The sequence below is a fragment of the Coregonus clupeaformis genome, chromosome 27 (genome assembly GCF_020615455.1).
Source record: "Coregonus clupeaformis isolate EN_2021a chromosome 27, ASM2061545v1, whole genome shotgun sequence".
NCBI lineage: Eukaryota > Metazoa > Chordata > Actinopteri > Salmoniformes > Salmonidae > Coregonus > Coregonus clupeaformis.
In genome coordinates, this window is record NC_059218.1 from 9,846,781 (window position 1) to 9,873,827 (window position 27,047).

General features: G+C 48.1%; 1 protein-coding gene across 1 annotated transcript in view; it reads left to right on the top strand.

Annotated features, from left to right (window-relative positions):
• LOC121541493 (microtubule-associated protein 1B-like) overlaps window positions 1–26,817 on the top strand; it is a 68,777-nt gene extending 41,960 nt beyond the window's left edge. Inside the window, exons 4-7 of the mRNA XM_041850549.2 lie at window positions 17,545–17,685; window positions 17,929–22,897; window positions 23,051–23,289; window positions 23,501–26,817. Of these exons, the coding sequence (XP_041706483.1) occupies window positions 17,545–17,685; window positions 17,929–22,897; window positions 23,051–23,289; window positions 23,501–23,656 (5,505 nt within the window). The 3' untranslated portion in view covers window positions 23,657–26,817. The remainder of the gene's footprint in view (window positions 1–17,544; window positions 17,686–17,928; window positions 22,898–23,050; window positions 23,290–23,500) is intronic.
• The last annotated feature ends 230 nt before the right edge of the window (window positions 26,818–27,047 follow it).

Genomic DNA, 27,047 nt, shown 5'->3' on the forward strand with positions numbered 1-27,047 from the left:
GGACTTTGAATGGCCCCACAAACCGCCGACCCAGCTTCCGGCAGGGCAGGCGAAGGGGCAGATTTCGGGTCGAGAGCCAGACCCGGTCCCCCGGTGCATAAACCATAGCCTCACTGTGGTGGCGGTCGGCACTCGCCTTCTGCCGCCCGATGGCCCGCTGCAGGCGCACATGGGCAGCGTTCCAGGTCTCCTGCGAGCGCCGAAACCATTCATCCACCGCAGGTGCCTCGATCTGGCTCTGATGCCAAGGTGCCAGAACCGGCTGATAACCTAATACACACTGGAATGGAGAAAGGTTAGTGGAGGAGTGGTGGAGGGAGTTTTGGGCCATCTCTGCCCAGGGGAGGAAAACCGACCACTCCCCCCGCCGGTCCTGGCAATACGACCTCAGTAACCTACCCACCTCCTGGTTGACTCTCTCCACCTGCCCGTTACTTTCGGGGTGAAACCCTGAGGTCAGGCTGACCGAGACTCCCAGATGTTCCATGAACGCCCTCCAAACCCTCGAGGTGAACTGGGAACCCCGATCAGACACTATATCCTCAGGTATCCCATAGTGCCGGAAGACGTGTGTAAATAGGGCCTCAGCAGTCTGTAGGGCCGTAGGGAGACCGGGAAGAGGAATGAGGCAGCAGGACTTAGAAAACCGATCCACAACGACCAGGATCGTGGTATTCCCTTGTGAGGGAGGAAGATCCGTGGAACGGGTAGGGGTTGCAATTTCCCTCTGGGCAGGTGTCTAGGAGCCTTACACTGGGCGCACACCGAGCAGGAGGAAACATAAACCCTCACGTCCTTAGCTAAGGTGGGCCACCAGTACTTCCTACTAAGACAATGCACTGTTCGACCGATACCAGGATGACCAGAGGAGGGTGACGTGTGAGCCCAATAGATCAACCGATCGCGGACCTCCAGCGGGACGTACACACGACCCTCTGGACACTGGGGAGGAGTGGGTTCGTTACGCAACGCCCGCTCGATGTCCGCGTCCACCTCCCACACCACCGGTGCCACCATACACGACGCCGGAGGTATGGGAGTGGGCTCCACGGAACTCTCCTCCGTGTCATACAGTCGGGACAGAGCATCTGCCTTAGCATTCTGGGAACATGGCCTGTACGAAAGGGTGCAACAAAAACGGGAGAGAAACATTGACCACCTTGCCTGGCGAGGGTTTAATCTCTTCGCCGCCCGGATGTACTCCAGATTGTGGTGGTCAGTCAAAATGAGAAAAGGGTGGTTAGCCCCCTCAAGCCAATGTCTCCACGCTTTCAGGGCTTGGACCACGGCCAACAGCTCTCGGTCCCCCACATCATAGTTGCGCTCCGCCGGACTGAGCTTCTTAGAAAAGAACGCACAGGGGCGGAGCTTGGGTGGTGTGCCCGAGCGCTGGGAAAGTACAGCACCTATCCCAGCCTCCGACGCGTCCACCTCGACCGTGAAGGCCAAGGAGGGATCCGGATGAGCCAGCACTGGAGCAGAGGTAAACAGGTTCTTCAGATGATTGAGCGCCCTGTCCGCCTCAGCTGACCACCGCAGACGCACCTGTCCCCCCTTCAGCAACGAGGTAATGGAAGCCGCTACCTGACCAAAGCCCCGTATAAACCTCCGGTAGTAATTGGCAAATCCCAAAAATTGCTGCACCTCCTTCACCGTGGTTGGAGTTGGAAAATTACACACGGCCGAAATACGGTCTCTTTCCATTTTCACCCCAGACGCGGACATGTGGTACCCTAGGAAGGAGATGGACTCCTGAAAGAACAGGCATTTCTCCGCCTTGGCATACAGGTAATGCTTCAACAGTCGTCCATGTACTTAACGCACCAGGGATACATGCTCGGCCCGTGTAGCGGAGTATTTGAGAATGTCATCAATATACACCACAACCCCCTGTCTGTGCAGATCCCTGAAAATCTCATCGACAAAGGCTTGGAAGACTGATGGAGCATTCATCAACCCGTATGGCATGACGAGGTACTCATAGTGTCCTGAGGTAGTGCTGAAAGCCGTCTTCCACTCATCTCCCTCCCGAATACGCACCAGATTGTACGCGCTCCTGAGATCCAATTTCGTGAAGAAGCTGTCCACCGTAGTAGCCCCTAAGGAAACCCCTACACACCTCCCTGAGCACTGACTGGACCGTCCCTTGAGAGCCCTCTGTTGCCAGGAAATAGTGGGATCATGAGTGGTTAACCAGGGATGTCCCAACACCACAGGATACGCAGGAGAATCAATCAGATAGAGACTAATCCTCTCCTCATGACCCCCCTGCGTCCTCATTAAGAGTGGTGCGGTAACCTCCCTGATTAGACCTGACCCTAGGGGGCGACTATCTAATGCGTGGACAGGGAAGGGCACATCAACACGAACAGTAGGAATCCCTAACCTACAAGAATATTGACGATCAATAAAATTCCCAGCTGCGCCTAATCTACTGAATCTATGCTGGGAATGAGAAGAAAACTCCGGAAACACAACCTCTATACACAACTGACCAACAGGGAGCTCTGGGTGAGTCGGTTGCCTACTCACCTGAGATGGTCGACCAGTGCTCTGCTTACTGCCTCGACTCCCTGGGGACCATCCCCAGCACCGACCCGCAGTGAGTCCTCTGCGGTCACAGTTGGTGCAGGGGACGGCACCTCTCCTGGTCTCCCTAAGCGCAGCACCTCCGAGCTCCATGGGGGTAGAGTCGGAGGTGCTGGGGGATGGAATTAATGGGCCCTGATCAGAACGTCCGCGGGTCTCCAACAGGTTATCCAGCCTGATGGACATCTCCACCAGTTGGTCCAGGTTGAGATTAGTATCCCTGCAGGCCAGTTCCCTCCGAACGTCCTCCCTTAGGCTGCACCGATAGTGGTCGATCAGGGCCCTCTCATTCCATCCGGCGCTGGCTGCCAACGTCCTGAACTCCAGCGCAAAATCCTGGGCGCTCCTCCTCTCCTGTCGTAGGTGGAACAGACGCTCGGCGGGTGAAATCCTCGTAGCGGACCGATGTAGCGTCAATTCCTCTCCACTCGGCGTTGGCCCACTCGAGCGCCTTCCCCGACAGACAGGAGAGAATGGTTGCCAGGTAGAGCTCTACCTGGAGAAGGAAACCCTGACACCCGGCTGGTGTACCGTCATATGCCCTCGGGAGCGAGAGCCGAATCCCACTGGGCCCAGGTGGAGAAGGGGTGGACTGTTGTATGGGTGGTAGAGTGGTTGGAGGAGGTGTGGGAAGGCCACCTTTCTCCCAACGGTCCATAGTATTCATCACCCTCTCCATAGCGGTGCCGAGCGGCTGGATGATACTCTCCTGTCGTTGAAATCGTTCCTCCATCGATTCGGACTGACGGGCTGTACCTGCTGACTCCATAGATGGTGCGTGGTTCTGTAACGAGTCTCAGTGTAATGCGGTGGATCGAAGTCAGGCGCATGACACAGAACTCGAAGAAACGTACTTTACTGAAAATTAGTAAAGAAAACAACACAGAAATACCTCCACACAGGAAGGAACTAACCCGCTCACAAACGACACACGAAACGAAATAACAACCACGCACAAAACACATTGGGAGCCACTGGGTTAAATAGGGAAGGCGTGATTACAATAATGGGCAACAGGTGTGTGACATTAGACAACAGGTGCAACATAGAAACATAGAACATGGATCGTCAGTAGCTAGTATTCCGGTGACGGCAAACGCCGCAGCCTGCCCGAGCAAGGAGGAGGGGCAGCCTCGGCAGAATCCGTGACAGTTTATAGACATTTTTGCTCATTTATAAAAAAATTGAAACTGAAATATCACATTTACATAAGTATTCAGACAATTTACTCAGTACTTTGTTGAAGCACCTTTGGCTGCTTCTTGGGTATGACGCTACAAGCTTGGCACACCTGTATTTGGGGAGTTTCTCCCATTCTTCTCTGCAGATCCTCTCAAGCTCTGTTATGTCGGACGGGGAGCATCACTGCACAGATATTTTCAGGTCTCTCCAGAGATGTTTGATCTGGTTCAAATCCGGGCTCTGGCTGGGCCACTCAAGAACATTCAGAGACTTGTCCCGAAGCCACTCCTGCGTTATCTTGGCTGTGTGCTTAGGGTCGTTGTCCTGTTAGAAGGTGAACCTTCGTACCAGTCTGTGATCCTAAGCGCTCTGGAGCAGGGTTTCATCAAGGATCGCTCTGTACTTTGCTCTGTTTATCCTTCCCTCGATCCTGATTAGTCTCCCAGTCCCTGCCGCTGAAAACCATCCACACAGCATGATGCTGCCACCACCATCCTTCACATTAGGGATGGTGGCAGCTTTCCTCCAGACATTTCTCATGGTCTGTTTATCATTGTCTGATTCTTTTAGGTGCCTTTTGGCAAATTCCAAGCAGGCTGTCATGTGCCTTTTACTGAGGAGTGGCTTCCGTCTGGCACTCTACCATAAAGGCCTGATTGGTGGAGTGATGCAGAGATGGTTGTCCTTCTGGAAGGTTCTCCCATCTCCACAGAGGAACACTGGAGCTCTGTCAGAGTGACTATCGTGTTCTTGGTCACCTCCCTGACCAAGGCCCTTCTGCCCCGATTGCTGTGTTCTTGGGGTCCTACAATGCTGCAGAAAGGTTTTGGTTCCCTTCCCCAGATCTGTGCCTCGACACAATCCTGTCTCTGAGCTCTATGGACAATTCCTTCGACCTCATGGCTTGGTTTTTGCTCTGACATGCACTGTCAACTGTGGGACCTTATATAGACAGGTGTGTGCCTTTCCAAATCATGTCCATTCAATTGAATTTACCACAGGTGGAATCCAATCAAGTTATAGAAACATCTCAAGGATGATCAATGGAAACAGGATGCACCTAAGCTCAATGTCGAGTCTCAGAGCAAAGGGTCTGAATACTTATGTAAATAAGGTATTTCTGTTTTTTAGGTTTAATACATTTGCAATAATTTCTAAAAACCTGTTTTCACTTTGTCATTATTGGGTATTGTGTGTAGATTGCTGAGGATTATTTTTTGTAATCCATTTTAGAATAAGGTTGTAACGTAACAAGATTTGGAAAAAGGGAAGGGGTCTGAATACTTTCCGAATGCACTGTACCTTTTACGGACACAGTATATTTTACAATAGTTATATTTTGTTTGTTTTTAGTCCCATCCTTCAGCTCGACTAAACCCCTCCCATCTGTCTCTGAACATAATCCAGTTTTGATTTATATTTTCCATATATTGTTCAACTGTGCTGTGGTTTCACAAAAGTTCTGAACCTTTCTATTGTCATAGATTCTACATATTGTAAATAAATGATTTTTTGTTGTTGTTGCTAAGAGTATTATATTATTGATCGATTGACTATGACTTTTTTAAATCAAATCAAATTGTATTTGTCACATGCACCGAATACAACAGGTGTAGACCTTACCGGGAAATGCTTACTTACAAGCCCTTAACCAACAATGCAGTTCAAGAAATAGAGTTAAGAAAATATTTACTAAATAAACGAAAGTAAAAAATTTAATAACAATAACGAGGCTATTTACAGGGGGTACTGGTACCGAGTCAATGTGCGGGGGTACAGGTTAGTCCAGGTAATTTGTACATGTAGGTAGGGGTAACGTGACTATGCATAGATAATAAACAGCGAGTAGCAGCAGTGTAAATAGCCCGGATGGCCATTTGATTAATTGTTCAGCAGTCTTATTGCTTGGGGGTAGAAGCTATAAGTCACCCAGCAGTGTTATTTGCAGAGGGGGACATAACTTGGCAGGGGGTATGAGCCCCTAAAGCTAATTTCCTGCATTTCTACACAATATAATATGACCCATGGCCCTTCTAGCCGTCTCTATTTAGAACAACAAAAAGTAAGCAAAAATGCCCACAGTCATCAAGCTAGGTAAGAGATCATTAAATATGTTTAAGTGATTGATAGATCCTGAACAAGATCCATGATAATTCAATAACCAATATTGTGTTGCACCTATAACCAATAACCTAACAAATGAACAACTCTTACAAATAAAGTACAAAGAAAACTTTTGATTGTCTTTAAGACATCCTCTATATATAACATTTCAGCCAGTTATCTTTCCAAGGAAATGTACTTCCTAAATAGGCATATGACTAGGCTTAGTTTACTGCATTACCTAGAAATAGGCCTAAATATTGATCACCCATATTTCTTTGTCTGAAAATCTTCCCACTCCTAAAAGGTAGGCTATAACAATAGCTCAAGAGAAAGTGCAAGTCTCTCCAACTCTGCTCTCTTCAAACTACATCTAGCATATTGGCTGATATAGCCCAGTAATACAATGCAAGGCCCATGTGAGGATCTCTTGTAATTTAACCTATTTCTTAAGTTATTGTTATGCATTTGATATTGCCTAAAGGGCGCAAAATTGCTGGGGCCATGGCTGGCAAGTGAGCTGCATCACATACGCCTAAAATATAATTGCGGGACTACGGTTGGGTTTGGGACCAGTTCTTGCCGTAGCAGGTGGGAGTCGGACAGAAAGCCAGCAGGTGTGGGTGGGATGATGAAGAAATCAGTCCCGCACAGACCTCTTCTGTGCACCATGACAGTGAAGCCTGTAATGTTTGTGATGTCACGAGAGGCTGTGTCCTGGAGGGACGTTACATCCCCCTGAGGTGGCTGCAAACCCAGACAGCTATGGCTCCATCTGCTGGTATGGTCGGGAACTCCACCCCTCTATGGCCAATCTTCCCACGCAGCTGAAACAAATGAGGAGCTGATGAGCTGAAGGTTTTGGGAAGGGAAGAGACACAGTCTCCAACCTGGGCTCTCTGGAGGACAAGAGTGCTGCACGTCCACTTCCATGAGGAATATAAGGATTTGGAGATACTTACCTTTGGGAAATACTCACCTTTGGATATATGCACCTGTGGAAATACGTGAGAGACATTTGGAAGGACTTTTTGCTGGGTTGGCCACTAGCTGCAACGTGGACTACAGTAAGGCTGGGGAAAAGTTATCTGAGCGAGTGAGAATTATGATTTTGGATGTGGAAGAGACATCCCTGAACTGTTAACCCTTAAAGAGCCACAAGAGAACAGAATTTTGTTATATTTTCGTTAATTTCCCAAGACCTATAATAAAATCCTTGTTTTGTTTGAACCTTGTCTCCTTGCACTACTTGAGCAATCCCGCTGAAAGCTGTGTAGCCTCTCGTGACGTCACAGATGGTGGAGAATACGGGCACGCTCAAGCGTTAATAGTGCATGTCAGAGGAGGATACCGAAGGTTTGATCACCCAGTTTTCCAAGTTGGCCGTAGGCTCCCCGCCGACTGAAATGGAGGACATATTGAAAGCCCTTGTTGCTGGCCAGCAAGCCCAGATGCAAGCAAACGTGGCTCTCTTGGAGGAGCAAAAGAAAGCCAACCTTCTGAAGGCAGAGGAATTGCAGTTGCAGAGACAGAGGGTTGTCCAAAATACCCGCCCAATAAAGGCAAGTGACTTTATATCTAAGATGGGAGCTACCGATGACATTGAGGCATACCTGCATGCATTTGAGGCCACGGCCACTAGGGAAGCCTGGCCCAAGCAACAGTGGGTTGGTCTGTTAGCCCCCTTTCTAACCGGGGGAATCGCTGAATGCTGTCCGGGACCTGGGCCCTGACCAGGTTACTGACTATGATGCCCTGAAGTCTGAGATCCTCAGCAGATATGGACTCACAAAGTTTGGTATGGCCCAGCGCTTTCACAGCTGGACCTTCCAACCAGACCAACCTCCTCGGGCGCAGATGCATGAACTTGTCCGAATCGCAAGGAAATGGCTGGATCCGCAGAGGAATACAGCAGCGGCGGTGGTGGAGGCCGTTGTGGTGGATCGTTACCTACGCGCCCCTGCCTTATGAGGCAAAACGGTTCATCAGTCAACAGGCCTTGACCACGGCTGATCTGACCGTGGAAGCTGTGGAAAAGTACCAGGCCACAGCGGAGATGCTGAATGCTTCCCGAAAAGACCCCAGGAGTGCGGCCCCACCACAAATGGGAAGAACCCGTCCAAAGGACCCCAAGGTCTCGAACCCAGCCACGTCAGGACTTATCCCGGCTCCAGGGGGAGCCAGAAACCAGGCGGGTCCAAGAAGAGTACACCAGGAGGGGGAAACTCGACAGTGTTACCGGTGTGGGGAGATGGGACATATCTCCTGGCAGTGTGGGAAACCAGCCGATGAACCTATGCCCACTGCGGAGTCCTCCAGCTCAGCACCCACACACCGTTTTGCCTCGCTCTTGGGAGTCGTAGATGGCGGCCCAGATCGACCCCCCACCTGCCCGGTAACTGTGAATCACCATGATGTGGAGGCCTTACTGGATTCTGGTAGCCGGGCCACCCTGGTGCGTAAGGATTTGGTGGGCCCAACGTGTCTGACCCCGGGGAAAGTCCTCCCAGTTTCCTGTGTCCATGGGGACACCAGAGAATACCCCATTACTGAACTTACAATGACCAGCACACGGGGAACCATACACACGACGGCGGGGGTGGTTGATTCCCTCCCCGTCCCTGTCCTAATTGGACGAGACTGCCCAGCCTTTTACCCACTCTGGAGAGAGTCTCAGGAGAGGATAACCCGAGTACCTCGGAAACGGAGAGGCAAGACTCATCCTGGGAAGGCTCCGGTGCAATCCTCCGAGTTACTCACTCCCGCCCGGGCTCTGATAGGGATGGCAGGTGCCCAGACCGACACAGAGACGGAGCTACAGAATCTGGACAAAGAACTGTCTGGTCTGAAGGGGACCGCTGAGAGGTATCGTTTGTTAAAGCAACAGTTAGACATGAAGACAGAAGAGTTAGATATCCTCCAGGCTAAACTCCAACAGAGCTCCTTCCCTAAGCAACCGGAGGAGCTGGAGAGGCTGCGCAGGACCATCGAGGAGTGTGAGGAGACCCTGCGCAGTAGTAAGGAGGTCCAGAAGAAGGCAGAGGAGAAGTACAAGGTGTTGGAGAACAAGATGAAGAATGCGGAGGCAGAGAGAGAGAAGGAACTGAAAGCTGCTCAACAGAAGCTAAACTCTGCTAAAACCAAGGCTGATGCGTTCAGTAAGAAACTCAAGGAGAGACAACAGGAGGCTGAGTCCCTGGTCCTAGAGTTGGAGGAGTTGAAGAGAGAGCAGTCTGGCAAGCACCACGGCAATGCAGACGCCCTCTCCCGGCGTGATGCCTTCTTCGCTGCCTTTACCCCGACGAGGACGTCGGTCCCGAGGAGGGGGATGTGTGATGTCACGAGAGGCTGTGTCCTGGAGGGACGTTACATCCCCCTGAGGTGGCTGCAAACCCAGACAGCTATGGCTCCATCTGCTGGTATGGTCGGGAACTCCACCCCTCTATGGCCAATCTTCCCACGCAGCTGAAACAAATGAGGAGCTGATGAGCTGAAGGTTTTGGGAAGGGAAGAGACACAGTCTCCAACCTGGGCTCTCTGGAGGACAAGAGTGCTGCACGTCCACTTCCATGAGGAATATAAGGATTTGGAGATACTTACCTTTGGGAAATACTCACCTTTGGATATATGCACCTGTGGAAATACGTGAGAGACATTTGGAAGGACTTTTTGCTGGGTTGGCCACTAGCTGCAACGTGGACTACAGTAAGGCTGGGGAAAAGTTATCTGAGTGAGTGAGAATTATGATTTTGGATGTGGAAGAGACATCCCTGAACTGTTAACCCTTAAAGAGCCACAAGAGAACAGAATTTTGTTATATTTTCGTTAATTTCCCAAGACCTATAATAAAATCCTTGTTTTGTTTGAACCTTGTCTCCTTGCACTACTTGAGCAATCCCGCTGAAAGCTGTGTAGCCTCTCGTGACGTCACATGTTAGAGCTGTTTATTACTGTGTCAGTGTGAAAAGTAGGGAATTAGCTAGGGAAAACTGACAGATCAATAACGTTACATTGACAACTGACTAATACAACTCACATTGCACTGAAAAAAGAATATCAATCTTCAATCGTTTGGCTGATGGTTTCATCGTTTGATTCAGGTCTAGTTTGATTGAGGCAAAAATAATAGCTAATGTAAGCCAACTTTTGGCCAGCTCTCTCTCTCTAATGGTACATCAACTGGCGAAAGCTTGCCAAGTTCATTTATTTCTGAAAGGTGACAACAAAGGCTACAAAACATGTCCATACAAACATCTGCTGTTAGATAGCGAGATGAGGTGGCTATTATTACTATCTGACAGATAACTAGAGGCTAGAGCTGACCTGGCTGTGGTAGCTACTCACTAGCGTAGCTTATTCGTTCACCTCAGTCGAAAGGGTATGAAACATTAGCTAACATTACATGTCAGTTACAATACTAGCTCAGCACTGCAAATAAACACTAGTTTAGTTTTTTTTCTGTTAAACAGCAGTTACCTTGCCAGCTACATCAGTCAACTAAATAGTAGCCAGTTTCTGTTCCATTTACAATTCGGTGAAAGACCGCAACGCGTACACTGAACTATGCTCAACTCTCCCGTGCTGGTCCAGCCAGCCTTCCAGAAGCTTTGCCTTCACACAGCCTGTCAGCCCTCCCTGTGCTGTCCGCATGGTCCTAAATCCAGTTGGATAAACACTTCAAACAGCCTACCCGACCTCTCGGAGGCATCCGCATGGTCCTAAAGCACAACGTTGCCCTGTTATGTATCACATTCCAATGATTAAACTGGGGGGGACAAAAATGCAATTTCAGAACGTGGGGGGACATGTCCCCCCCGTCCCCAGTGAAAGTTCCACCCCTGTGAAGACTACTGCCTTGGTTACAGCTAGAGCTAAGACAACAAAAACAGCAACCTTTGGTTTACTCATGTTAACCAACAGATCCTAGCCTGGAATCTAAACTAAATAGTGACTGAATAGTAAAACAATATCGAAACAGAATTATATTTAGTTTGGATTCTAGGCTACTGTTGTCCCTACATATTTTAACTTTACAGTGCAGCATTCATTTTACTAAGTCAATTACTAGAAGGTTCCACATTGAAAAGAGAAATCGAAGGCCATTACACAAGGGCAGATCTGTCGACCCTTCCTTTCACTCTTCCAGCTTCCCTCCCTGCCTGGCTGTGTCTGCAATCCAACTGTGCATTAATAATATCTCACAGCACTGCAGGTTTGACCATGGCTAGCAGCCCAGAACAGTCCATGCCTGTGGGGAGGAAAAAAGGCAGAGGTTGGGAGAGAGAGAGAGAGAGAGAGAGAGAGAGAGAGAGAGAGAACTAATTATCTAATAGATTTGATTAAAGTGAAATGGGTGATATTTCTAATCAAGATCCTCAGCAGTAAAATGCTAAGTGGGCATTGACATGGCAAATTCACTTTGAAATGGACTATAAGAATTACAGACAGTATTTTCCAAGCATAAGTATTGTCTCTGAGCATAAGTTTCAAGTTTTAATGTCACATACACAAGTACAGTGAAATGCCTTTTTTGCAAACTCAAAACCCAACAATGCAATAATCAATAACAATGTATTGCTAGAAAAAAACCACAGGAGAATAAGAATAGGAAATATGAAATACACAATAAAGTAAGGAAGTAAGCATATTTAAATATTTAAAAAATCAGATCCAACACCATATTTACATGTGCAGGGATACTGGAGTGATGGAAGTAGGCATGGACAGTATAGGGGTAAGGGAACTAGGCAACAGGATATAAGATAAACAGAGTAGCAGCAGCTTGCATGTGAGTGGGTGTGCAGGTGTGTAGAGTAATTGGAACCAAGGCGCAGCGAGATAAGTGTACATTTTATTTAGTACACAGAGCCAGGGCGTGACAGTACCCCCCCAAAGGCGCGGACTACGACCGCGCCACACAAACACAAGAGGGTAGGGGCCGGGTGGGCATTCCGCCTCGGAGGCGGATCCGGCTCCGGGCGTGACCACCACCTTTTCTCCACATCCCCGTTGCGCCCCTGGTCTGGTCCCGCTGACTGGAGCTGGACCCGACGACGGTGGACCAGACCTTACCGACACCGGTGGAGCGGATTGCTCTGGCTCCGGAGTGGATCCGCTGACTGGAGTTGGACCGGACCCCGGTGGAGCGGATTGCTCTGACTCCGGAGTGGAGCAGCTGACCGGTGCCGGACCAGGCACGGGCCGTGCCGGACTGGACACACGCACCACTGGCTTGGTGCGGGGAGCAGGAACGGGACGGACCGGGCTGACGACGCACACCACTGGCTTGGTGCGGGGAGCAGGAACGGGCCGGACCGGGCTGACGACGCGTACCACTGGCTTGGTGCGGGGAGCAGGAACGGGCCGGACCGGGCTGACGACGTGCACCACTGGCTTGGTGCGAGGGACAGGAACAGGCCGGACCGGGCTGGCGACGCGCACCACTGGCTTGGTGCGAGGGAGGGGAACAGGCCGGACCGGGCTGGCGACGTGCACCACTGGCTTGGTGCGAGGGACAGGAACAGGCCGGACCGGGCTGGCGACGCGCACCACTGCCTTGGTGCGAGGGACAGGAACAGGCCGGACCGGGCTGGCGACGTGCACCACTGGCTTGGTGCGGGGAGAAGGAACAGGCCGGGCTGGACTGGGAACACGCACCACTGGCTTGGTGCGGGGAGCCGGAACGGGCCGGGCCGGACTGTGGAGGCGGACTGGAGGTCTGGAGCGGAGAGCTGACACAACCCGTCCTGGCTGAATGCCTATTTCCACACAATATGTGTGAGGCATCAGCACAGGACGTACAGGGCTGTGCACTCGTACTGGCGCTACAGCACGTGGCACTGGCGCAGGACATACGGGACCGAGGAGGCGTACTGGAGGCCATGAGCGTTGAGCCGGCACACCCCGTCCTGGCTGCATGCCCATCTTAGCACGACACGTGCGTGGTGCTAGCACCGAACGTACAGGACTGTGCCGGAACACTCGCGGCACAGTACGTGGCTCCGCATAACACGGAGCCTGCCCAGTCTCACGCTTCCTAGCCTGAGTACGGGGAGTTGGCTCTGCTCTAACTCTAGGCTCCGCCAACCACCCTTTTAGCCCCCCCAAAAATATTTTCTTGGGGCTGTCCATCGGGCTTCCTCCTCGGCCGGTACCCTCTGCGTTGCCGCTGCTCCTCTCTGTAGCGCGCCTCCACAGTCTCCTCCCAAGGACGGCGATCCATTCCGGCCTGAATCTCTTCCCAAGTCCAGCATCCCTTCCCGTCCAGGATCTCCTCCCAAGTCCAGGCTGTCTGTTCCTGGACACGCTGCTTGGTCCTCTTTAGGTGGGATCTTCTGTCACGAACGTTGACTGATGACTCGTGGAACCAAGGCGCAGCGTGATAAGCATACATTTTATTTAGTACACAACACACGAACGAAACAACAAAACGAACGATACGTGAAGTCCTGAGGTTACAACAACACAAACCTTTACGGAACAAGATCCCACAAACTAACTGGTGCCAACAGGCTGCCTAAGTATGGTCCCCAATCAGAGACAACGAGCTACAGCTGCCTCTGATTGGGAACCACCCTGGCCAACATAGAACTAAACGATCTAGAACAAAAAACATAGAAAACTAAACATAGAAAATCCACACCCTGGCTCAACATTTAAGAGTCCCCAGAGCCAGGGCGTGACAATTATGGAGTGTTTGTGTGTGTGTTGGAGTGACAGTGTGTGTGCAGGGCCCTGTGAGTGTGTATAGAGACAGTGCAAAGATTGAAATAAAAGGTAAATAAAAATACAAGGTAAACTCAGTCCGTGTAGCTATTTTGTTAGCTATTTATCAGTCGTATTGCTTGGGGATAGAAGCTGTTCAAGAGCCTGTTGGTGTCAGACTTAATGCACCGGTACCTCTTGCCGTGCAGCAGTAGAGAAAATAGTCTATGCCTGTTGGTTGGAGTCTTTGATGATTTTCCGGGCCTTCTTTTCACACCGCCTGATATAGAGGTCCTGGATGGCAGGGAGCTCGTCCCAAATCAAATCAAATTTTATTTGCCACATGCGCTGAATACAAAAGGTGTAGACATTACAGTGAAATGCTTACTTACAAGCCCTTAACCAACAATGCATTAAAAAAAGTTTTTAAAAAAGTGTTAAGTAAAAAAATTTAAGCAAATAACTAAAGAGCAGCAGTAAAATAAAATAACAGTAGGGAGGCTATATACAGGGGGTTACCGGTGCAGAGTCAATGTGCGGAGGCACCGGCTAGTCGAGGTAATTGAGGTAATATGTACATGTGGGTAGAGTTATAGTGACTATGCATAAATAATAAACAGAGTAGCAGCAGCGTAAAAGAGGGGGTGGGGGTGGGGGGGCAGTGCAAATAGTCCGGGTAGCCATGATTTGCTGTTCAGGAGTCTTTTGGCTTGGGTGTAGAAGCTGTTGAGGAGCGTTTTGGACGTAGACTTGGTGCTCCGGTACCGCTTGCCATGCGGTAGCAGAGAGAACAGTCTATGACTAGCGTGCCTGGAGTCTTTGACAATTTTGAGGGCCTTCCTCTGACACCGCCTGGTATAGAGGTCCTGGATGGCAGGAAACTTGGCCTCAGTGATATACTGGGCCGTACGCACTACCCTCTGTAGTGCCTTGCGGTCAGAGGCCGAGCAGTTGCCATACCAGGCGGTGATGCAACCAGTCAGGATGCTCTCGATGGTGCAGCTGTAGAACTTTTGAGGATCTGAGGACCCATGCCAAATCTTTTCAGTCTCCTGAGGGGGAATAGGCTTTGTCGTGCCCTCTTCACGACTGTCTTGGTGTGTTTGGACCATGATAGTTTGTTGGTGATGTGGACACCAAGGAACTTGAAGCTCTCAACCTGTTCCACTTCTGCCCCGTCGATGAGAATGGGGGCGTGCTCAGTCCTCTTTTTTTTCCTGTAGTCCACAATCATCTCATTTGTCTTGATCACGTTGAGGGAGAGGTTGCTATCCTGGCACCACACGGCCAGGTCTCTGACCTCCTCCCTATAGGCTGTCTCATCGTTGTTGGTGATCAGGCCTACCACTGTTGTGTAGTCGGCAAACTTAATGATGGTGTTGGAGTCGTGCCTGGCCATGCAGTCATGGGTGAACAGGGAGTACAGGAGAGGACTGAGCACGCACCCCCTGAGGGGCCCCTGTGTAGAGGATCAGCGTGGCAGATGTGTTGTTACCTACCCTTACCACTTGGGGGCGGCCCGTCACTAATTCCAGGATCCAGTTGCAGAGGGAGGTGTTTAGTCCCAGGATCCTTAGCTTAGTGATGAGCTTTAAGGGCACTATGGTGTTTAACGCTGAGCTGTAGTCAATGAATAGCATTCTCACGAAGGTCTTCCTCTTGTCCAGGTGGGAAGGGCAGTGTGGAGTGCAATAGAGATTGCATCATCGGGCGGTATGCAAATTGGAGTGGGTCTAGGGTTTCTGGGATAATGGTGTTGATGTGAGCCATGACCAACCTTTCAAAGCACTTCATGGCTACAGACGTGAGTGCTATGGGTCGGTAGTCATTTAGGCAGGTTATCTTAGTGTCCTTGGGCACAGGGACTATGGTGGTCTGCTTGAAACATGTTGGATTACAGACTCAGTCAGGGACATGTTGAAAATGTCAGTGAAGACACTTGCCAGTTGGTCAACACATGCTCGGAGTACACGTCCTGGTAATCCGTCTTGCCCTGCGGCCTTGTGAATGTTGACCTGCTTAAAAGTCTTACTCACATCGGCTACGGAGAGCGTGATCACATAGTCATCTGGAACAGCTGGTGCTCTCATGCATGCTTCAGTGTTGCTTGCCTCGAAGCGAGCATAGAAGTGATTTAGCTCGTCTGGTAGGCTTGTGTCACGGGGCGGCTTGTGTCACGGGGCAGCTCGTGGCTGTGCTTCCCTTTGTAGTCTATAATAGTTTTCAAGTCCTGCCACATCCGACGAGCGTCTGAGCCGTTGTAGTACGATTCAATCTTAGTCCTGTATTGACTCTTTGCCTGTTTGATGGTTCGTTGGAGGGCATAGCAGGATTTCTTATACGCGTCCGGGTTAGAGTCACGCTCCTTGAAAGCGGCAGCTCTACCCTTTAGCTCAGTGTGGATGTTGCCTGTAATCCATGGCTTCTGGTTGGGGTATGTACGTACGGTCACTGTGGGGACGACGTCATCGATGCACTTATTGATGAAGCCAGTGACTGATGTGGTGTACTCCTCAATGCTATCTGAAGAATCCCGGAACATATTCCAGTCTGTGCTAGCAAAACAGTCCTGTAGCTTAGCATCTGCGTCATCTGACCACTTTTTTATTAACCAAGTCACTGGTGCTTCCTGCTTTAGTTTTTGCTTATAAGCAGGAATCAGGAGGATAGAGTTATGGTCAGATTTGCCAAATGGAGGTCGAGGGAGAGCTTTGTATGCATCTCTGTGTTTGGAGTAAAGGTGGTCTACAGTTTTTTTTTCCTCTGGTTGCACATTTAACATGCTGGTAGAAATTAGGTAGAACGGATTTAAGTTTCCCTGCATTAGAGTCCCCGGCCACTAGGAGCGCTGCCTCTGCATGAGTGTTTTCTTGTTTACTTATGGGCCTTATACAGCTCATTGAGTGCAATCTTAATGCCAGCATCGGTTTGTGGTGGTAGATAAACAGCTACGAAAAATATAGTGATGTACTGGGCTGTCCGCACAACCCTCTGTAGTGCCATATGATCGAGGGTGGTGCTATTGCCATAACAAGCAGTGATGCAACCAGTCAATATGCTCTCAATGGTACAGCTGTAGAACCTTTTCAGGATGTGAGGGCCCATGCCAAACTTATTCAAGCCTACTTCATGACTGTGTGTGTGTGTTTGGACCATTTTAAGTCTTTAGTGATTTGGACACTGAGGATCTTGAAACTGTCTACCTGCTCCACTACCGCCTTGTCGATGTGGATGGGGGATTGCGTCGTCTATGGATCTGTTGGGGTGGTATGCAAATTGAAGTGGGTCTAGGGTGGCTGGAATGGAAGAGTTAATGTGTGCCATAACCAGCCTCTCAAAGCACTTCATGATTACAGAAGTGAGTGTACAGGGTGGTTTTCATTGTGGCATGAAGCCTTAGAGTTCTTAGGAACAGGAATGATTGTGGTCATTTTAAAACGTGGGGATTACAGACTGGGACAAGGAGAATAAGCCTGCCATCTGTTTTGCGCATGCTCTGAGAATGCGCCCTGGAATACCGTCGGGGCCCGCGGCCTTACGGGTGTTGACCTGATTAAAGACCCTTCTCACGTCGGCCTCGGAGAGCGAGATCACCCAATCCTCTGGGTCGGTGATGGCCCTCACACCCGGCTCGACATTGTTGTTGTCAAAATAAAATGCATTGAATTCGTCTGGTAGAGAGGCATCGTTGGGCAGATCACGGTTGGGTCTTCCTTTGTAGTCTGTAATGGATTGTAGCCCCTGTCACATGCGACGGGCGTTGTAGCCTGTGTAATATGATTCCACCTTTTTCCTATTTTGTCCTTTTGGTAGTTTGGAGGTCATAGCAGGCCTTCTTGTACTTATTCCTGTCTTCGGCCTTAGCATAAACTATGATTGCAAAAGAGATTCATGCCACAATTGCACTGAAACTCCAATGAAACATATGTGTCTTTCTGACATGTTTGATCCCTTTTTTCTGCCTAGGTTTGTCAGATGATCTCAGACACAGCCAGACACAAGCTGCTGGTGCTTTCAGGACAATGCTTTGAAAACACAGGAGCGCTGATTCTGCAGTCCGGCTCATTCTCTTTCTTCAACTTCATAGATATATTCACTGACCAAGAGGTGAGTCAAATTGAGAAAATTGTTTGCTAAACAATTACTATACAATTATAATTGTATAGTTTGTAGTACTATTCTTAATCTGCTGAAGTTTACTGACCTCACAATGAGCAAACCTCATCAATACATCAAATGCAATACATTTGTCATCTGTTATCTATCATAATTTTGTTAGCAAATATGTTCTGTTTGATCTCACAGTCATGATTTTTTTCTCAAGTCTCCAAATCGCTCTCTCTTCCCCAGATTGGTGAATTGCTCATCACTATTCACCCAGCAAACAAAGCAAGCCTAACCCTCTACTGCCCTGAGCAAGGCGACTGGAAAAACTCAAACCTGGACAAACACAACCTACAAGACTTCATCAACATGAAGCTCAACTCACCCCTGATACTCCCAGAGATGGAAGGTCTCTCAGAGTTCACAGAATACCTGTCGGAGTCAGTAGAAATCCCATCACCATTTGACATGCTGGAGCCACCGACCTCTGGCGGTTTCCTGAAGCTCTCAAAGCCATGCTGCTACATTTTCCCCGGCGGCCACGGCGACTCTGCCCTCTTTGCGGTGAACGGGTTCAACATGCTTATCAACGGGGGCTCCAACCGTAAGTCCTGCTTCTGGAAGCTAGTGAGACACCTAGACCGGGTAGACTCCATCCTCCTGACCCACATCGGGGATGACAACCTGCCTGGCATCAACAGCATGCTCCAGAGGAAGATGGCTGAGCTGGAGGAAGAGCAGTCCCAGGGATCCCAAGCTACCGGTGACTGGGGGAAGAACCTCATATCCCCAGACATTGGGGTTGTGTTCTTGAACATCCCTGAGAATCTGGGGAACCCTGCTGAACCCAACTTCAGGGTGAGGAGAAACATTGAAGAGGTGGCACAAACTCTCCATTACCTGAGCAAGCTGAATCTGAGGACTGAGCCTCTGCAGAGGCCGGTCGGGAACACTATCGAACCCATCATTCTGTTTCAGAAGATGGGCGTGGGGAAGCTTGAGATGTATGTGCTTAACCCATCAAAGAACAGCAAGGAGCTGCAGCACTTTATGAAGCAGTGGACAGGTAGCGAGAAAGACAAAGCCTCTGTTCTTCTGCCCAATGGAAAAGAATCAGAGCTCCCAATCTCTTACATGACCTCAATCTCTTCATTGATCGTGTGGCACCCATCAAACCCTTCAGAGAAGATAGTGCGAGTTCTTTTCCCTGGCAACGCCACTCAGTATCACATTCTTGAAGGTTTGGAAAAATTAAAACACTTGGACTTTTTGAAGCAACCAGTTGTCACTCAGAATGAGCTATCTTCGAACTTGGCACCAGCCTTGAAGCAGGCAAAGTTAAAACATAAAACTGACAGCAAGGAGAGTCTGAAGTCAGTCTCAAGGCCATCACCAAGCAAAAGTTTCAAGAAGGAATCAAAGGAGGAGGCTCCAGAGAAGGCAAAGATAGACGCAGAATCAGCTCGAGAAAAGACCCACAAATTTGAGAAAAAAGAGAAACCTTTGTTGAAAAAGGAAAAGGTGAAGGCACCGGAAAAAGAAGTGAAGGCTAAAGCAGAGCCAACTCCTGAAACTCCAGAAAAGAAGAAGCCTGAAATTAAACCAAAAGCTCTTAAGGAGAAGATTATTAAGAAAGAACCCAGGAAGTCTGTAGAAAAGAAAAATGATGAAAAGGAGGTAAAGAAAGGAGCGAAGGAAGATGAGAAGCTAACATCTAAAAAGGAGGAAACACCCAAAAAGGAACAGAAGGTAAACAAAGAAGAGGTAAAAAAAGACATTTTAAGGAAAGACAAAGTTTTCAGGAGAGATTCCCCCATGAAGGTGAGGAAGGAAGATATAAAGGAGCAAAAGAAAGAAGATCTAAAGAAAGACATAAAGAAGCCATCCAAGGATATAAAAAATACTTCATCTGCTTTAGGTGAAGGGAAAAAACTTGCACCAAAACCAAAACCTCTGAAAAAAGATGAAACTACAACGAAAGACGTTGGAAGCCCTTTTAAGTCCAAGGGAAAACCAAAAGTCACCAAAAAGGACACCAAGGCCACGGATGCTAAATCTGCTGCTACAGGAGCTGCATCTGTCCCAGCAGGAGTGGTAGCCGCCGCCACTTGTGCTGCGGAGGTCCTTGAGACAGAAAGAGCCATTATGTCTTCTCCAGAGGACCTCACCAAGGACTTTGAGGAGCTCAAAGAAGAGGAGATTGTTCAGGAGGAAGAGCCGGTGGTGGTCCACAGAGAGGACCTTTTGCACTCTATGGAGTCTCCTGAAGCGGCAGAGTCTCTGGGTGAGGGGATCACAACGACTGAGCATGAAGGAGAAAGCAGGGAGACCCCAGAGGAACAGGAGCATAAAGGGAAGTTGAGTGGCAGCGGCAGTGAGAAGTTTGAAGATGAGGAAACTGGGCTAGATTATGAAGAGAAGGGAGAGACAGAAGAGGTCCATGAGCCAATGAGAAGGGAAATGGACAAGCATATACATGCTGAGGACAGTGAAGACGAGGACTCTGAGAACGTGGGTGCGGATGCAGACCAATATGTAAGAGATCATAACAGAAATGAAAGAGAAGTACAGAAGCTGGGTCTGTCTGTGACACAACCTCCCAAAATGTCTGAGCCTCTCTCTCCGGCTGCATCTATTCATGATGAGACCCTTCCAACTGGCTCTGACGACGAAGCAGCCTCAGATGATGAGAACCGAGACGAGGCATACACTGCTACATCTGGCCACACCCAGTCAACTATTGAGATCTCCAGTGTGCCTACTCCAATGGATGAAATGTCCACTCCAAGGGACATTATGAGTGACGAGACCACTAACGATGAGACGGAGGATTCTCCCTCTCAGGACCTTGCCAGGTTTGGAGGAACCACGTTAGGAGACTTTGAGAGGAAGAGGCTGTCTCCGCTACACGACGACCCAGAGTCAGACCATTCAAAGTGTGATGCCACTGAAGGCAGGGACTACCACGTTTCTGCGTCCACAATATCTCCACCATCGTCACTGGAAGAGGACAAAGAGGAAGGGTTCAAGTCAGACAAATTTGGTCTTGATTCGGCAAGACTCAGCTCTGCACTCTCCACTACTTCGCCTCTCATACGCTCCCCTTCAGCTCCCAAAGGATCCTTTGACTCATACCCCTCTGGATTCGCTGCACCAATTGAACTGTGCACAACGCTTTCAGGATCATCAAAGGCAGCAGCTGGGTCTTCAACCAGCCCAGATGACAAGACATTGGAAATAACCACCTCACCTCATTCCTCCGGTCACACACCTTACTTTCAGTCTCCCGTGGATGAGAAGGCTGGCTCTATACCACCTGCAAATGACCATGGTCCTGTAATCGTAGAGGTTACGGGTGACAAAGAGGATTCCATCAGGTTCAGCCCCATGGATGACCCAATTCCTGACCACACCTCACCTGTAGAGAAGGTGCTCTCCCCAATGAAGAGCCCGCCACCAGTAGGAGGAAAGACACACTTTGATTTAGATCATATGTTAACAATGCAATCAAGTCAAGATGAGAAGAAAAATGGAGCTAGCGATAGTAACTCATCCACAAACCCCTTCGCAGGTTTCAAAGAGGAGAGTAAAATGTCGATCTCAGAGGGAACCACGTCTGATAAATCAGGTATCCCTGTTGATGAGGCTGTAGCAGAGGACACTTTTTCTCACATCGCCTCGGCTTCCACCACCTCACTGGCCACCATCGAATTCCCAGAGCCTACGACAGATGACGTTTCCCCTGCTCTCCATGCTGAAGCCGGCTCCCCTCAATCAACAGAGGTGGAGGACTCCTTGTATGTCTCTGTGGTTCAGACTCCAACCCCCTTCCAGGAGGCAGATATATCTCCCAAGGGGGACAGCTCCAGGTCCATGTCAATCTCTCCAGACATCTCACCAAAGACTGCCAAATCAAAAACACCAGTACAGGAGCCCAAATCCCCGGAACATTCCACCATGTCATTTGGCCAGGAATCCCCTGACCACTCGTTAGCCCTGGACTTCAGCAAACAGTCTCCAGAGCACCCCTGTGCAGGCAGCTTGCGCGCCACAGAGAATGGTCCGACAGAGGTGGACTACAGCCCGTCAGAGGACAATGATCTGAGACCCGCTGATCAGTGCCCACCCACAGTGGACAAGCCTATGCTCTTCAAAGACAGTGACTCAAGTCGCGCCACCTCTGTGTCCCCTTCAGATGCATCCCAATCCAGCCCCTCGACTACTACACCTTGTCAGATGAGGGAAATGTCACCTGTCTTAGCCCAGCAGATGGACAAATCACCTGCTACCCCAAAATGTTCTTCCCCCTCTTCATCCTCCTATTCTTGCTTCACACAGAAAACAGAGATGTCTCTGGGAGCAGAAACTAATCCCTTCAAATGTGGAGATTCCAAATCCCCTGTCAGTCCCAAGGTTCCCTCCCCATCCTACCTTCCACTCTCTTCAAACCTCTCTGACTATCAGAAGTGTGCAGGTGGCTCCAGGGACCCAGACTCCTCCAAGAAGACCCCTTCTTCTGGTTCCAAAACAGATGTTGACCTATGCTTGGTGACTTCCTGTGAGTACCGCCACCCTAAGACAGAGCTGTCCCCCTCCTTCATAAACCCCAGTCCCCTGGAGTATTTCATGAATGAGGAGAACCCTCTGGAGGAAGAGAAGCCCCTGGCTAAGTCAGATGGAGGACCTCCATCCCCCGGCAATAAACTACACGCTAAGCAATGTGAAGAGACTCCTCCAACCTCCATCAGTGAATCTGCCCCGTCCCAGACAGATTCTGACGTTCCCCCTGGGACTGAGGAGTGCCCCTCAATTACCGCAGATGCAAACATAGACTCTGAGGATGATTCGGAGACACTTCCCACTGACAGAACCCTGACATACAGACACGCAGATCCTCCTCCCGTGGCCCCCAGGGACTCTGCTCCGTCTCCAGCCCACCCAGATGTCACCATGGTAGATCCGGAGGCCAACATGCCCCCCGCTGATGACAACAACCAGACCAAGGACAAGGACTCAAAGGCAGAGGGAGCTGAGAAAGCTAAGAAGAAGAAGCTCACCATGACCAAGTCCTCCTCTCCGGCCAGAAAGACTGGGCCCTCAAAAGTAAAGGATTCAAAAGTAATAGCCTCTCCCAAAAAGAGTGCAGGAGAAGGGAAAGATGCCAAAAATGCAACCAATACCTCTGCGTCCAGGGGTGTGAAAAGTGCCACATCAGGTAAGACCTGGTATTCTTCACTCATCTTTTCCTACTTGGTCATGTGTCTAGATCCTTTGGTTAGTTTTAGCTCTATTTACCTCGGTATAGATTCACATTTCTTTCATCCATGATGTACATTGATTTTCTAACAAAGCCGCATCTCTGTCTCAGGTTCAGGCAGTGGAAAGGCAGCAGTGGCAATGCCCGTACCCAACTGCCCTCCTACGTACATGGACCTGGTTTACATCCCAAACCACTGCAGCGCCAAGAATGTGGATGCAGAGTTCTTCAAATGGGTCAGGTCCTCCTACTATGTAGTCAGTGGCAATGACCAGACGGCCCAGGAGCCCAGCAAAGCTGTCCTAGACTCACTGCTGGAGGGCAAAGCCATGTGGGGAAACAACATGCAGGTACAGGGAGACAGTCAAAATGTATCAGAATAACCGTATTATAATCCCATAGTATCAGGAAGAGAGGTGCCATAGAGACAATAGACAAGACTTAAAAAGTGTACATAGAGAAAATACATAGTTGGTTTTTTTTTGCTTTTTAGAGAGGAACAAAACAAAGCTCAAGAGTTTTAGAAAAAATATTATGCAAACCTCTTTTCCCTGTTGGCAGGTGACCCTGATCCCAACTCATGACTCAGAGGTGATGAGGGAGTGGTACCAGGAGACTCATGAGAAGCAGCAGGACCTGAACATCATGGTGCTGGCCTCCAGCTCCACCGTGGTCATGCAGGACGAGTCCTTCCCCGCCTGCAAGATAGAGCTGTGAACCTGATCCTGGGCCTCGTTCCATTCCAAATGATGCTTCTCTTCTTCCCTTCACTTCTCCCTTCACCGGAGTGTGCGCTCCATTGACATTCCAAGATGCACTTTCTGAGTGAGGGGACTGATGGAGGGAAGGGGTTGTAATCATTTGGATTGGAACAACCCTCTGGACTCTCCTGATCAAAGGATCTAGTAACCAAGAGATCTAGTGATCAAGTGGATCATGTTGTTAGTGGTATCTTTGAGATGGGGTGAGGGATGTAGACGCAGAGTAAAAACATAATGTAAACACGTAATTTAAACAAAGGTTCTTTGCCAACATCAATGAAAAATGCATAGCCTACATTACAGTTATGTTTGAGTTTGAAATGACAACCGCAAACATAATTGTCCACAATACTCAAACAAACTATCTCACACAAGTTAACGTCAGCCTTGTGGAACACTTTGAATAAGGAATGATTTTATAATAATATCCTGTATGGATGAAATATATGACCTAAACCAGTATGGAGAACATGAAAAGAGGCTCCCATCGTATCAATTGGTGCTCTTGACGTAGACTGATTTCTTCAGAAAACTCACTTTCCCATGAGCACCAATTATATATGAATCAAGTAACATATAGATAGAAAAGTCCATGAGAATATACTTGTTCATACTGGGGACAAAATAGGTCTGACATAAAAAAAAAAAAAAAAATAGATAGGTTGGGACTACAAATTTCAAAGTTACATGGTGACAACATAGATATTGGGTGTGATAGTTTAATAGGTCATTAAGCAATGTCTCAAGCCACTGATTACATCTCTGTCCATAAAAATATTATATAAGATTGATTTAACCCAGCTGCATACACCAAAGGATCAAGGAGAACTCATTTAAGTTATTGCCTTAGGAAGTGAATTGAATGTAAAAGATTGATGCACTGAGGACAAATAGCAGGTAGCATAAGTAGGAATGATTAGAAAACTTAAAATAAAATAAAACAAGAGTCTGTCCCCAACTATCAGATAATCTCTGTATAGAGCTAGTGTAGTTTGACACTGCACTGACGGAGTATGAAGAAATACATAGAGCAAGTTAAAGTTCAACTGCACTGAAGGGCAGGATCATGTTAACTGTCTTATACCAGTGCGACTATTTTGAGAACAATACAATTCTAGTAAAGATGTGTCCATTCGTTTTGATTCTGTTTGCGCAAAAGATTGTTGATTGTTTTGCACATTAGTTAATAATGGGCGGCATTATTTTGAAAATTTAATTTCAGTGTTTTTAAGAGTTGTTATTTATTTTATTCTTAACTTATAAAATGTCTCCTAAAGATCTTGCAGGATAATTGTTTAATGCGATGTCAAACGTGCATTACAAATAAGTAGAACTTGTTGGCCAAATGTCAAATATGCTTCTTGACAAATTTAATTAGAAAAGCACTGTTTCAAAATAATGTCTGTAACATTCAGAAAGATTCAGAAATTGTCTGTTAACGTTTGGATTGGATTGATTTCAATAGAACTCTATGTACTGTATACTCTAGCTCAGTCCGTCCTGCAGCCTTTTGTGTCAACCACAAATGGAGCCCTAGCGACTGCTTGAATGTGCCACAATATGTTCAGACTTGTGAAGCGAAATACTTTCCTAACCTTAAAAACATTTCTGCTTTTTTAAAACACTGTACTATAATTATATATAGCTTTGTGGCAGGGTGAATGGTCGAAAGAAATGTGCATGAGTAATGTAAAAATATACCAAGTCTTTTTTCTCTTTTAAAGGATGGGAAACTCTGCTCTTAACTGCCAAAAGAACAATGCAAGGCTAATATACATAAGACATACCCCACTAGGGACAGATGTCAGTCAACGTCTAGTTTTGATTTACATTTGGTTTAGTTGTCAACTATTGTGAATTCAACATGAAATCAACTAAAACTGCCCACATGTCATTGGATTTTTTTGCAAATCCAATCCGTTTTTCATGTTGATTCAACATCATCACATTGAATTTAATTTTTGAAATGTCGTGGAAACAACGTTGATTCAACCAGTTTTTGCCAAGTCGGAGGTACATTAAAAGTTGGTTGTCTTTGGGGTGTTGCCAGCTACGCCATGATGGCATGGAGTGAAAAGTCAAACGAGCGGTCCCATCCTCCGACTATGTTGGCCGTTTTAAGGTCTTTAAATCTGCTCCATCATAGTCCATGGCCCTTTAGCTACTCAATGAGGATGTGTAGTACCTCGGGCCAACCACAGGTCTGTAGAAAGAAGTGGTCAGATGCCTTGTGATGGAAGATGGCAGTACCTCTGCCAAAATCCCTTTGAGTCAGGTAAAGCACTGTATAGATACGCCTTGAGAAGAGTAGAACACAGGGGGGAGTGATTGTTTTGGGTATGAGTTCCAGGTGTGAAAGACGAAAAAACTAGACACTTTAAAAGCCAGGACAAATAATAATAACTGTAACATGAAACCATAAACAAAATCATAGAAAACACTCATGGTCAAACTCCAACCGCACACATCAATCATAAATGATCACACCTATAGGGAGGCCATGAACATACTACAACCATCCACTACTCAGAACAAACGGTCACTGCTAGGTGAAAACTCACAACGTAGACAAAATATTACAGTCAACCAACCAGAGGCAGGTACTTAGTTACTGTCTCCATGACAGGTCACCATGGCAACACAGTTATCCAGTTGTCCTGTACAGCTCTGCAACAGGAACCTTTAACCATAAGCATGACCATTCTGCCGTTCAACTACAAACTATAGTGACCGACCGAGACCGACCACACACACCACTCTTTCTTGACCTTTCCTCATGCTACTACTTTATTGAATTCCTTGCTTTCTATAATCTCTGTAATCTCTCTCTTTCTATCTTTCTCTCTTTATCTCTTTTGGATGATTGTTAATACTGTCTGTCTGCAGCTGTGTGATATGAAATTGTCTCGTGATCTCTGCATCCTCCCTCTCCTTTTCCAAACTCATACCTAATGTAGCGGTTAGTTTCAAGTGAAAGTATTACTTAGTGCTTTTCTGATATGTGTGTGCAGTATCTCCTCTCCCCTCCTTTGGGACATTTGATGTAAAGGGAACTACTATTAAAAAGGAAACCTACAAAAAGAGCCACAATAAACTCATGTTGTGGAAAATCATGAATTTTTGTCTCGGTGTCTTCTTTCCTGAATGAATGTATATTCTGAAGTAATGGTGTTATGATGAAGATGATGGTGATAATGACAATCACAATAACGATTATGATTACGATGATGACATCACTCAGTAGAATGGGGTCACTATACAAGCTTAACCTATGTTCGTGACCTACAACTCATAAAACAAAACAGGGCTATATGACTCATGACCCAATGAAAAGCTATGCTTTACCC